This window comes from Papio anubis, chromosome 18 (genome assembly GCF_008728515.1).
Source record: "Papio anubis isolate 15944 chromosome 18, Panubis1.0, whole genome shotgun sequence".
NCBI lineage: Eukaryota > Metazoa > Chordata > Mammalia > Primates > Cercopithecidae > Papio > Papio anubis.
Genome location: NC_044993.1, coordinates 15,597,154 through 15,610,239, shown reverse-complemented (window position 1 = coordinate 15,610,239; position 13,086 = coordinate 15,597,154). Strand labels below are relative to the sequence as shown.

General features: G+C 46.2%; 1 protein-coding gene across 1 annotated transcript in view; it reads right to left on the bottom strand.

Annotated features, from left to right (window-relative positions):
• Positions 1–210: 210 nt before the first annotated feature.
• GLG1 (golgi glycoprotein 1) overlaps positions 211–13,086 on the bottom strand; it is a 147,985-nt gene continuing 135,109 nt past the window's right edge. The window contains exons 20-27 of the mRNA XM_031658095.1: positions 12,190–12,313; positions 11,326–11,468; positions 10,971–11,072; positions 8,993–9,100; positions 6,587–6,707; positions 5,062–5,168; positions 1,439–1,602; positions 211–392 (exon numbers count right to left, since the gene is read on the bottom strand). Of these exons, the coding sequence (XP_031513955.1) occupies positions 317–392; positions 1,439–1,602; positions 5,062–5,168; positions 6,587–6,707; positions 8,993–9,100; positions 10,971–11,072; positions 11,326–11,468; positions 12,190–12,313 (945 nt within the window). The 3' untranslated portion in view covers positions 211–316. The remainder of the gene's footprint in view (positions 393–1,438; positions 1,603–5,061; positions 5,169–6,586; positions 6,708–8,992; positions 9,101–10,970; positions 11,073–11,325; positions 11,469–12,189; positions 12,314–13,086) is intronic.

The following is a 13,086-nucleotide window of genomic DNA, read 5'->3' as shown; positions in this document are numbered from 1 at the left end:
AAGGACAGCCAGGCTGAACTATGATGTCCAGACCCCTCCCTTTCACACCCCAGACTTGGCATCTCCACACTGGAGGAATGAGGCGGGATGGCCAAGAATATTGCTTTTATAAAGCCCATATTCTGCAAAGGTTGATGAGTCACCAAAATACAACATTTAGCCAATGCCTACCAGAGTGGGTACACACAGCAAACGGACAAAAACAAAAAAAACAGAGCAAATCCTCCATCTTTTAATGTGATAACTTTCCACACCCTCTCCACGTGGAGGCACAAAGGAGCTTGTCTGGGAAGTTTGTCTGGAGTGTGCAGAAAGGTCAGGCTGGACTGCCTGTCACATCCTGAGACCACACTAAACCTTTATAAGCCATTGTCTCTGACCTGTATTGTAGCCTGAAAAATAAAGCAGAGTGAGTCAAACCCCTGGCTCCCACTTCCTGCCCCGCTGCTCCCCACACCCATCTTTAAGGACCCCTCCCACCACAGTCCCGCCTCCCGATGAAGCGCAGAGCTTCCGGAGTGACTGCAGCCTCAGCAGGGCCGGTCCAGACACGGCTGAGTCCTGTGCTGCCCTGGAGGAGGAAGGTTCCTGGGATCCTGCTGCCCCGGGACTTGGGATCCAGCCTCTCAGTGCAGATGAGATGGATTGTTCAACTTCACAAACTTCCGGTCCCTTCCCCTCCCCAGCTGCCCTTGGTCTAGGGAGGCTCATGCTTTGCTTCAACGAAGTGAGGAGACCACAGAAATACCCATGGCCGTGGGGCTGTGACCAGCAGTGGCTGATTAGGGTAGAAACTGCAAAGTGTCACTGTCTCAGCAGAAGAAAGCAGGACCCCACACAGCCTGGGGAACGGCTGCCCACCCACTCCTCGGTGAAGACCATGGCCCTGGCGAGGCCCCAAGGTGCTTCTGAGAGATGAACGAGACACCTCAGTCATGGCACACTGGCTGGTGTGCTTCCCCTCCAAGTCCTGTCTTTGTTTTACACAGTCATAGGAAAGAAATAACCCCATTGCCCAAATCAAGCCTGGAGGAGATGCGTTACTATATACATTTTTTTCTTTAAAAATTTTTTTTTTTTTTGGTGGTTTTCTTAAAAAAAGCCTTTGAGTTGCAGGTCAGGTGAGTTGGTTCTGGAAGTACCGGAAGTTCTGTTGGTATGAGAGAGACTTGTCTACAGGCAGGTAAACCCAAGTTTGCCAACAAAGGCAGTAACCCCAGCGGCCAGCTGCTGCTGCTGCACGAACGGTGAGGAGGAGGAGGACACCATGGACATGAGTGGAGGCTGGACGGGACAACGCAGTGGACACCTGCTGATGCTCTAACACGGGGTTGGTGTCACCTCTGAGAAGAGTGAGGTGAGTGGGGATGCTATACAAGAGGGCTGTACAAACTGGGCACTGGATAGGTAGTTCCTTTGGTGGTCAAGGTGGCTCTACCTGTCCTTGAGCTCTCGTGTCACTCGCTTGGTGATCCGTCCACACATCAGACCAATCAGGAACAATATACAGATGCTCCCACTGATCACAGAGAGAATGTAGTTCTTAGACGGAGATGTCATTACTTGCATGGCAAGATCAGAGAAGCCATCTGCTGGGGCCACCTAGAATGACACAGGGCAACGTGATTCTCTGAGAGAGCACTGGGCTGGTGACAGTGCTAGGTCTAACTTATCCCTCTCAGTTCCTAGTTTAATTTATGTCTTTTCTTTTGGAGAGGGAGGGCAGGAGACAAGAAAAATCAACACAGAGCTATAACTCTTTTTCCTGATCATAAAACTATACACACGTCTACTGCACAAAATTAGAACTACAGAAAGAGACAAAGTGGTGCAGTCACCCATGATTCCATCACAGTGATCACCACTAACGTCACAACACTGAAGATGTGCCGGGCTCCCCCTGCCCTCGCTCATTTAGTCCTCACACGAAGCCTAGCAGGCAGATTTCACCACTCCCATACTCTGGATGGAGAGTCAGTGCCCAGGGGTGAGCATGGTTAAATGACTTCTTTTTTTTTTTTTTTTGGAGACGGAGTCTCGCTCTGTTGCCCAGGCCAGAATGCAGTGGCGCCATCTTGGCTCACTGCAAGCTCCGCCTCCCGGGTTCATGCCATTCTCCCGCCTCAGCCTCCGGAGTAGCTGGGACTACAGGTGCCCACTACCATGCCTGGCTAACTTTTTTTGTAGTTTTAGTAGTGACGGGGTTTCACCGTGTTAGCGAGGATGGTCTCGAACTCCTGACCTCGTGATCCGCCTGGCCTCAGCCTCCCAAAGTGCTGGGATTAGAGGCGTGAGCCACTGCGCCCGGCCTGTTAAATGACTTCTACAAGGCCACGAGTTCTTCTATCTTTTGATTTATGCTCTTTAACTGCATTTGCTCCCTTTCTTTAAAAAATAAAGAGAAAAGTTGAGACTGTTTTGTACATTCTATATTTTGTAAATTCTATTTTTTTTTTTTTTTTGAGATGGAGTCTCATTCTGTTACCCAGGCATTGTGCAGTGGCACAATGTCAGTTCACCACAACCTCCGCCTCCCGGGTTTAAGCGATTCTCCTCCTTCACCCACACGAGTAGCTGGGACTACAGGCGCACACCACCATGCACAGCTAATTTTTTTGGTATTTTTAGTAGAGACGGGGGGGGGTTTCACTATGTTGGGCAGGCTGGTCTCGAACTCCTGACCTTGTGATCCCCCCGCCTTGGCCTCCCAAAGTGCTGGCGTGAGCCACTGTGCCTGGTCTTGTAAATTCTATATTATTTGTAAATTCTATATTTTGGCTTTTTTTTTTTTTTCACTGAGTTGGGGTCTCGCTCTACTGCCCAGGTGGGCGCACAGCGGTGTGATCACAGCTCACTACAGACTCAAACTCTTGGGCTCAAGGGATCCTCCTACCTCAGCCTCCTGAGTAGCTGAGACTACAAGTGCACTACCATGCCTGGCTAATTAAAAAATTTTTCTTGGCTAGGTGTGGTGGCTTATACCTGTAATCCCAGCACTTTGGGAGGCCGAGATGGTGGACCACGAAGTCAGGAGTTTGAGACCAGCCTTGCCAACATGGTGAAACCCTGTCTCTACTAAAAACACAAAAATTAGCTGGGCATGGTGGCGCTCGCCTGCAATCCCAGCTACTGGGGAGGCTGAGGCAGGAGAGTCACTTGAACCTGGGAGGTAGAGGTTGCAGTGAGCCGAGACTGCACTACTGGACTCCAGCCTGGGCAACAGGGCGAGAAACCGTCTCAAAAAAAAAAAAAAAGTTTGTTTTTTTTTTGTAGAGATGGGGACTCCCTATGTTGCCCAAGCTGGTCTCGAACTCCTGGGCTCAAGTGATCCTCCTGCCTCAGTCTCCCAAGGTGCTGGGATTATAGGTGTGAGCCACTGACCCAGCCTGTATTTTGACTTTTTTCATTCACCATTATATCATAAGCATTTCCCACATCAAAAACAATGTGCAGGCCGAGACCAGCCTAGACAACATAGCCAAGACCTTGTCTCCACAAAAAAATTATAAAATTAGCTGGGTGTGGTGGCATGCACCTGTGGTCCCAGCTATTCAAGGACGATCACTTGAGCCCAGGAGTTCGAGGCTGCAGTGAGCCATGTTCGCACCACTGCACTGCAAACAAGACTTATATTGACAGAATATATTTAACCGTCCTCCACTTGTGGACATTTATAATTTAATGTCAGCTAGTTTTCATCCTCAGTTTTCCAATGCTTTCCCTAACGGACCTCAGTGGTAGCCTGCTATGGCAGAATCGAACAGAAAGGGTCCCCAGGTGCACATGCGCCCATTCTTTTGCATCCTAGCCCGGCTGCTGAGATAGTGTGGCTCAGAGGCATCTGGGCTATTTCTATGCTCATATCATGTACACAGAACAGAGTAGGGAGGCGTGAGATGAATGAGATTTGAGCTCCAATAGTTGCCAACACAAAACAAGCCGTGAATTACTCTGAGTCACTCTGAAGCAGTAATACACAGCTCAAAGGAGTGGATACAATGAGGGAGAATGAAGTAATGCAGCATCTCCTGCTGCCGCTTCCCTGAGCCACCGGCTTCAAAGGCAACTTTCTTCCCTTGGGAGAAGGGTGAGGAGAGTGTTGACTACTGTGACAGACAGGGGCCCTCCCTTGTACCTTCCTGCTGTCGAGCGATGAAGACTTTCTCTGATTGTTCCTCTCGCCTTGTTATCCTTGACTTGGAAGTACACGGGTGATAAAATTGGTCAGGAAGGAGGGGTGGTCCTGGGATTACTCTCTTGATCTTAGGCCACTACAAACGTCTATCCCAATATGAGTTGATACAAAAGCATGGATCTAAAAACCAGAGGGACTCTGGGCAAGTCATGACCTCTGAAGTCAGTTTCCTTCAACGTAAAGTGAGGAAATAAGTCATTCTACTCACCTCACAGGGTTTCAAGGTTCATATGAGGCAATATGTCCACCAAAATGTTATATAAACTAAAAAGCAATGTATACACGAGAAGAACTGTTATTCTTCTCACTGAGGCTGAACCTCTGTAGGAAAAATTTCCCCAGCCCAAGTCTCCCTGGGTATCACACACATTCATGAGTGTCCTACAGTCCCTCTTCATCCCCTTCTTCTCCATGTTCCAGACCAGATGAGTACTGGCCTCACATATGTATTTTTCTCCTGAAGACTGTAAAATGATAAAAACAAGCTTCAAGATAGGCGAGGCTGGATTTCCTTCTTTTGCCATGGGCGTGACATCTCTTTTCTCTTTGGGTGACTCACTTTTCAGAAGTGAACAGTGGGCAAACTGAGAAAGGAGTGACCTTGGCAAAGCCATGCAGACAGTCTGATGTACAGGGAGATGGCTCCAGGCTTATGGACAGCCAAGGAATTTTAAAAGTACACTGACCAAGTTTTCAAACACACTTATTGCTAGCCTCACAATAAGGACAAGACCAGTGCAATATCTGAGACTGGACAACCACAGCAAGGAGAGCAGCATGGCCTTTGCTCAAGGATGACATGCAAATTGATGAAGTGCTCCATATTTTTTTATTTTTGTAAAAAAGGAGATTCTCTTGGTCATTACCTTTGCTGCATAACTCCACATTTCAATCCGGTCATTGAGGCGCTTTTTGCACTCGGGTTGTAACCTCACCCGCTTATCCTCCAGTGCTTCCATGAGACAGGACATTTCTGTGGGAGGAAACGAATAATAAGAAGAACGTGAAACTGTACAGAATAGAGACATTTCCGTAAAGATGGGGAAAAGGGTACACAACCACCAGAGAATTCAGATCTGTAGGCTCAACAAAGTTAAATACATACTAGGAAATTTGACCCAGGATCCAACAATGGAGAGAAATGGTAAGTAACCTCCAGGGTTGGCGTCCAAAGCCTCTCTTAAAACCTCCTTATTTTTAGAGCCAGGTGTGGTGGCAAACACCTGTAATCCCAGATACTTGGGAAGCTGAGGCAGGAGGATCCCTTGAGCCCAGGAGTTTGAGACTACAATATAGTAAGATCTTGTTTCAAAAAATTAAAACGAAAACAGGCTGGGCATAGTGGCTCATGCCTGTAATCCCAGCACTTTGGGAGGCCAAGGTGAGTGGATCATTTGAAGTCAGGAGTTTGAGACCAGCCTGGCTAATATGGCAAAACCCTGTCTCTACTAAAAAAATACAAAAATGGTGCCGGGCGCGGTGGCTCAAGCCTGTAATCCCAGCACTTTGGGAGGCCGAGACGGGCGGATCACGAGGTCAGGAGATCGAGACCATCCTGGCTAACACGGTGAAACCCCGTCTCTACTAAAATATACAAAAAACTAGCCGGGCGCGGTGGCGGGCGCCTGTAGTCCCAGCTACTCGGGAGGCTGAGGCAGGAGAATGGCGGGAACCCGGGAGGCGGAGCTTGCAGTGAGCTGAGATCCGGCCACTGCACTCCAGCCTGGGCGGCAGAGCGAGACTCCGTCTCAAAAAAAAAAAAAAAAAAATACAAAAATGAGCCAGGCATAGTGGTGGGTGCCTGTAGTCTCAGCTACTCAGGAGGTTAAGGTGGGAAAATAACTTGAACCCAGGAGGCGGAGGTTGCAGTGAGCCGAGATCATGCTACCACACTCCAGCCTGGGCGACAGAGTGAGACTCTGTCTCAAAAAAATAAATAAAACTAAAAACAAATAACTTCTATTCATTTCATTGGGCATATGTGGCTCAGAAAGAACTTTCACACCTGCCTTGGCTCCCTCCTCACATAGAACCTGTCTACTGAGTTCACTGTGGCCACCGGGGAAGTGTATGAAGCTGTCTTTTAGTTTGGGCACCGGGAAAAAGACCATGATGATGACTTTAACTTCTGCTTCCCTCACAAATACCTCAACTCTCCCTGTTCATCACATCTTTAGCTCTGGTCATGACGAGGTCAGTTCAAACTTGCAGGCTTATTCCTAAATTTATGATGGCATAAAGGCCTAGTTTTGGCATCACCCAGGTCCCCAGGGAATGTTGTCTATGACTGGGCTACAACTACAGACCACAGTAGCTGCAACTGATGTCTAATAGGGAATCTTTGCTCTTCCCAAGAGAGTTCAGACAGGATCAGAGTGAACACAGACTTACGACGCCCGCGGCCAGGGGTGATGGCTGCACAGTGGTGTTTAATGTCCAGGGCGCAAGCAGTATGAAGTACCGGGTCAACAAAGATGTCTGCTTTGCTTTCCTTCAGCATGTTTAAAACTTCCTGGAAAGGGAGGGTCATTGCGGACAGAGCTTTTGAAGGGGAAATGCATCAGATCTGTTGTCTGTAAATACTTCATATACAAATAAACAAGGGGGGAAAGTTGAGGGCTAACAACAGACACCACTCTGGGACAGGTTGCAAGGTGGTGATGATATACAGAATGCAGATGAATAACTACCTTTCAGAGATACAAAACTGTGTGTTTAAAAAAAGCAGGGGACTGTAAGTGACTATAAGATCAGATTTGGGTTTTTGGCATTCCCATATGTCATGTCATATCATTTTAAAGTACCTAAATGTTAATATTTTTATTGGTGTGATACAATTACTGTGTTACTTTAAGAAATATAAAAACGTGAAATCTTAAAATCAGAGTTATATGCTATATTAAAATTCTCAATCAGGACTGGGGTGGTGGCTCATGCCTATAATCCCAGCACTCTGGGAGGCCAAGGTAGGAGTTTGAGACCTGTGTGGGTAACAAAGCAAGACACCCATCTCTATAGAAAATTTAAAAAAAAATTAGCTGGGCATAATCGTGTGCCCTGCAGTCCTAGCCACCTGGGAGGTTGAGGTGGCAGGATCACTTGAGCCCAGTTTGAGGTTCAGTGAGCTATGACTGTACCACTGTACTCCATCCTGGGAGACACAGTGAGACCCTATCTCAAACAAAAACAAAAACAAAAACAAAAAAATTCCAATTAGATAAAGGCATATTTGTTTAAAATGTTCTACTTTACCGTTGTCCTCAGAAAAAAAAAAAAAAAACCAGAATGGACAGGGCATAACATCTACTACAAGAGCAATTCTTATTTGTGTTTATAGATGTCCTGAATGAGAGGAATATCAACACAATGGAACTGAAATAAACTCTGCAGATTCTCCATTTATACACAATGGAACGTTGGGAGGTAAAGATAGGCCAGAAATGTTTCCATAAATAAAAGTTAGTATGCTCCAGACAAGACTCTAGTTCCTATAAAACAATAGTGAGAGAAATCAAAACCAAAAACCAAAGGCCAAACAATATTCTAAAATCTGCCCCAAAGTTACATGGGATCATGTGATGATAAAGGAGGCAAAGGAAAATATACGGATCTAGCTTTCGACCACTCCCACCATTCCTCAGAAATGTGGAATCAGGAACATTTTTAACAGATGAAAAATTCGCACACAATATTCTCAATGATTCCATAATGACAGCAATGAAACTCTTTTTTAAAAGGTTAATTTTGGCCAGACGTGGTGGCTCACGCCTGTAATCCCAGCACTTTGGTAGGCCAAGGCAGGTGGATCACGAGGTTCGGAGATCGAGACCATCCTGGTTAACACAGTGAAACCCCGTCTCTACTAAAAATACAAAAAAATTAGACGGGGTGGTGGGCGCCTGTAGTCCCAACTACTTGGGAGGCTGAGGCAGGAGAATGGCATGAACCTGGGAGGTGGAGCTTGCAGTGAGCTGAGATGGCACCACTACACTCCAGCCTGGGCAACAGAGCGAGACTCCATCTCAAAAAAAAAAAAGTTACTTTTTTAAAAAAGATCAAGTATATTATTTCATTTTCAATTTTGCAAGATAATGTATGCTTAGTAATCATATTTTGACCAAAAAAAAATTTTTTTTTCAGATGGAGTCTCACTCTGTCACCAGGCTGGAGTGAAGTGGTGTGATCTCAGCTCACTGTAACCTCTGCCTCCTGGGTTCAAGTGATTCTCCTGCCTCAGCCTCCCGAGTAGCTAGGACTACAGGCGTGCGCCACCATGCCCAGCTAATTTTTGTATTTTTAGTAAAGATGGGATTTCACCATGTTGGTCAGGATGGTCTCAATCTCTTGACCTCATGATCCAGCTGCCTTGGCCTCCCAAAGTGCTGGGATCACAGGCATGAGCCACCACGCCTGGCTAACAAATGTTTTTATATAACATTTCTGAAATGAACTAGTTTTAGTTTCACTGATTTCTATAAATGTGGAACATTTACTGATTGATATATTGCTACTGGCATTTAGGTTTGGTAGTACACTCACAGTGTCTTTAAACAACGATCTAGTCATGGGGATGAGACATATTCATGTAATCAGTACATGTGAAAAGAATATTCACATTGTAGGAGATGAGCAGTCAAGACCAAATGAAAGTTTGGTAAGAAGGAACAGCAAGAAAAGAGTGCTGGGCAGAAGGTTTAGATTTTTGGTTTTATCACCAAGGTAGGCAGACTACAGCATTAAAAGGAAGAGGAAAAATAAAAGAAAATGAAGTGAGGAAAACAAGGTGACGGTGTTTACCTTTTTACACAATTCTGTTTTGATCTTGAGCAGGTTGACTTTGAGGCACTCTTCCACCTGACCTGTTTGCTCTTGGGCTGCTGCTTCTTCAGCACATAGACTGGAGATCTGTTCAGGAGACAAAAAAAACAAAGCCACCTCACTGAGCACAGAAATGAACCGACAGTTTCTTCTTTTTTTTCGTTTTTTGTTTTTTGAGACAGAGTCAAGCTCTGCCGCCCAGGCTGGAGTGCAGTGGTGCAATCTTGGCTCACTGCAACCTCTGCCTCCCAGGTTCAAGTGATCCTCCTGCCTTGGCCTCCCAAAGTGCTGGGATTACAGGCGTGAGCCACCGCACCCGGCCCTTACTGACAGTTTCAAAAGCAGGTGAGTCTACTGATTCCAATCAGCTCTGGACACCGCAGGATCTGTGCCCCCTCTTCACTGGCCTACTGCTGTTTTACAAGCCGGGGCAGTAGCACTGCTATCACCAGAACCCTTGGTCTCTAAACATGTCAGTTTGATGATCCTCCCACACCTGTGCCAGGGCTCATCTCAAACAGCTTCCTGGTGGGTTTCATACCCCTCCTCCTGTATTGGATGTCAGGCTTCATTCTTCACAAGGACTAGTACACAGAGCAGAAAATCAATAAATGTAGTATCTTTACACTGTCAATACTGAGACTTGAGTCAGATCTCAGGACTTGTCAAAAAGAAGGCTGCTACTTGATTCCACAGGAGCAAGGTTATATATAACCAAATAAAATACAAAAAGCAAATGCTTGACATTCACATAGGTTCGGGGTCAAACCAGACTCACAACTTGAAAGTGTTGCACACGTGCGCACCTGCACATACATGCACATATACACAGGAGTTGAGAAACATAGCCCACAGCAAAGACAAAAACATTAACTTTCCTTGGACAGTTTTATGAGTGAGCTTTTTTGTAATGGCTTTTGCTATGAGCTCCTGAAATATGTTGAACAGGGCTCTCTACAAGGCCTTTTCTAGCTAAGAAGTCCAATAATTTCCAAAGATGGGCACTTTCTTAAAGCCATTATAGAACTACTTTTTTTCTTTTTTTGGAGACAGAATCTCACTCTGTCACCCAGGCTGGAGTGCAGGGGTGCGATCTTGGCTCACTGCAAGCTCCTCCTCCTGGGTTCATGCCATTCTCCTGCCTCAGCCTCCCGGATAGCTGGGACTACAGGCGTGTGCCACCACACCCGGCTAATTTTTTTTTTTTTTTTTAGTAGAGACAGGGTTTCACCATGTTAGCCAGGATGGTTTCAATCTCCTGACCTCATGATCCGCCTGCCTCAGCCTCCTGAAGTGTTGGGATTACAGGTGTGAGCCACCGCGCCTGGCCTTTTTTTTTTTTTTTTTTTTTGAGACAAGAGTCTTGCTCTGTCGCCCAGGTTGGGGTGCAGTGGCACGATCTCAACTCACTGCAACCTCCGTCTCCCGGGTTCAAGTGATTCTCCTGCCTCAGCCTCCTGAGTAGCTGGGATTACAGGTGCGCGCCACCACACCTGGCTAATTTTTTGTATTTTCAGTAGAGACAGGGTTTTGCCATGTTAGCCAGGCTAGTCATGAACTCCTGACCTCAGGTGATCCACCCTCCTTGGCCTCCCAAAGTGCTGGGATTACAGGCGTGAGCCATCGTGCCCAGCTGGAAGTACTTTTATCTTTCTGGCAAGTCTTGGGTTTACCATACAGAATAAGGAGAAGAGAAGAACAAATTTACACAGAGAGCTATAATGAAAGAACACCCTTGTTCAATAGAGAAATATGGAACAATGCTTTAGAGTGTCAGGACTAACGCCAAGTTGAATTCAGTGTTATAGAGAACAGGAACGCAGAACTTGGAGAGCCTAGATGACCTTCAATTCACCAGATCATTCACAACTGAAGGGAGAGAAAGTAAACAACTTTTCTCCAATGGAAACTTCTCTGAGCAGCTCTGCGCGTAACCAGTTTTGCACGCAAATCCCACCTCGTCTGAGCAGTGCAGCTGGAGCTGAGGATCCAGGCGGTAGTCCAGGGCCGACTCCTGGATAATGATTCGGATCTGGTCTTCACAGTCTGAAGACAGGCGCTGCATGTGACAAAGGGAGGATACATGGGCTGATCAGAAAACGAAGCTTTTGCAGGACATGAAAAAAAAAACAAAAAAACAAAAAGAACAAGAAAAAACAAAACGCCTGCTTTTGATCTGGCCCCTTAGCCCCCCAGGTTGAGGAAGATATGAAAACGGTCTTGGGAAAAGGGGAGCAAGCTAGGGATTTCAAAAGAGAAAATTCCCAGAGGCTCCATAAATACACCTTTGTGGAGAGCCCAGGCCCGTTTACCTGGTCAGCATATCTCAGCTTGAGACAAGAGATGACTTGTCCTTCTAATTCTGAATCATCCTTGGCCTTAGTCAGGATACCGTGACAGAATTTAGGAATGTCAGCTTTACAGGCTTTTCTTAGCATGGGGTTTAAGCGGTAATCTACAGCAGAAAGCAGTGAGCATGTGACAAAACATTCCACCTGATTCACACATTTTAAGATATCCACCTTCCTAAAGGGAGCATATTATATCAAGGATCATGACTACAACCATGGATTTGTCTATTCAATAAACATTTACTGAGCTCTCACTACCCGGTTTCTAATCAGCAATATGACTTAGTTAACGAGTACTTCTGGAGGTCCTCAGGAATCTTTCTACTCTGCGGGGGTTTTGTGGGGACTCCAATACTCTAAGGAGTCCTCAGAAAAATCAAGGGGACATCAGCAACCTTCCCCATAACAGATATTTTTGAGAACACTGAGAAAGAAATACAATATCCAACTCACTGTGACCATTAAGTTACGAGGTCTTCCAACCCAGAGCTGAAATGTCTCTGTTCCAAACCAGATTACCCGTACATTCTCCTGGCACACTCATGAAGTTTTATTGAATTTCTAGATTTTTCTTTCCAAGGAATGCCGGCCCTGATTCCTTCTAAACGTTCTTCAAGGGCAGTTTTCTGGTTCTTGTGGCCTCCTCTCTCCCCTGACTCTCCCTCCTTTTTTCTGGATGCTCCTCAAAGGCGGAAGTCCTCCTGCTTACAGACTCCTCCCTTAAAATCCCCAGGCAACAAAGCCCTGGGAGTTTGACTGGATCACTCTGTGGCCACTGAATTCCAGATGCTCCACAGGGCCCGGAGGGCCAAGCCGAGGTCTTACCTGTGTTCTGGGTGATCTGGCGCTTCGTTATCATCTGTTTGCATTTGGGATCCATCAGTTCACTGTTTTTATTTTGCTTCAGGCACTGTAACATGGTTTTAGAATCTGCTTCTGGACAGAACCTCTGCAAAGAAACAGTTTTATACAAACAGCTATCCAAATGTGGCGATTAACTTCATCTCTGACCACTTTTTTTTTTTTTTTTCTGGAGACAAAGAGTCTCGCGGTGTCACCCAGGCTGGAGTGCAGTGGCACAATCTCGGCTTACTACAACCTCTGCCTTCCAAGTTCAAGCGATTCTCCTGCCTCAGCCTCCCGAGTCAGCCTCCCGAGCAGCGGGGATGATAGGCATGCGTCACCACACTCAGGTCATTTTTGTATTTTTTTTTTTTAGTAGAGACGAGGTTTCACCATGTTGGCCAGGCTGGTCTTGAACTCCTGATATCAGGTGATCCACCCGCCTCAGCCTCCCAAAGTGCTGGGATTACAGGAGTGAGCCACTGCACCTGGCCACTTTTTTTTTTTTTTTTAAGGCTAAGTCAAGTGAAGCAATGGGAGTGTAGAAAAACAAATAAATCTGTAAGTAGCTGTGATCAATTAGTTGTAAATAGCACTGCACTTGGACCAGCCTGTGATCACCCTTAACATCTATCCGAAAGCTGACAAAAGCAGCAGCCTGAAGGCATCATGTGGTACAAGAGGAGCAGCTAGGCCTGAATATGCACCCCACCCCAACTTCCCCTTTCTTCCTTATTCTCTACTATTTCTCACATTTCTTTCTATTGCCTCACTGGTTCTTACACAGGATTGGTTTCCTATCTAGTGGGTGAAGTTAGATGGCATCTCAGGAACTTACTTATTGTTTAAGCATGAATATAACACTGTAGCAGGTGGCTG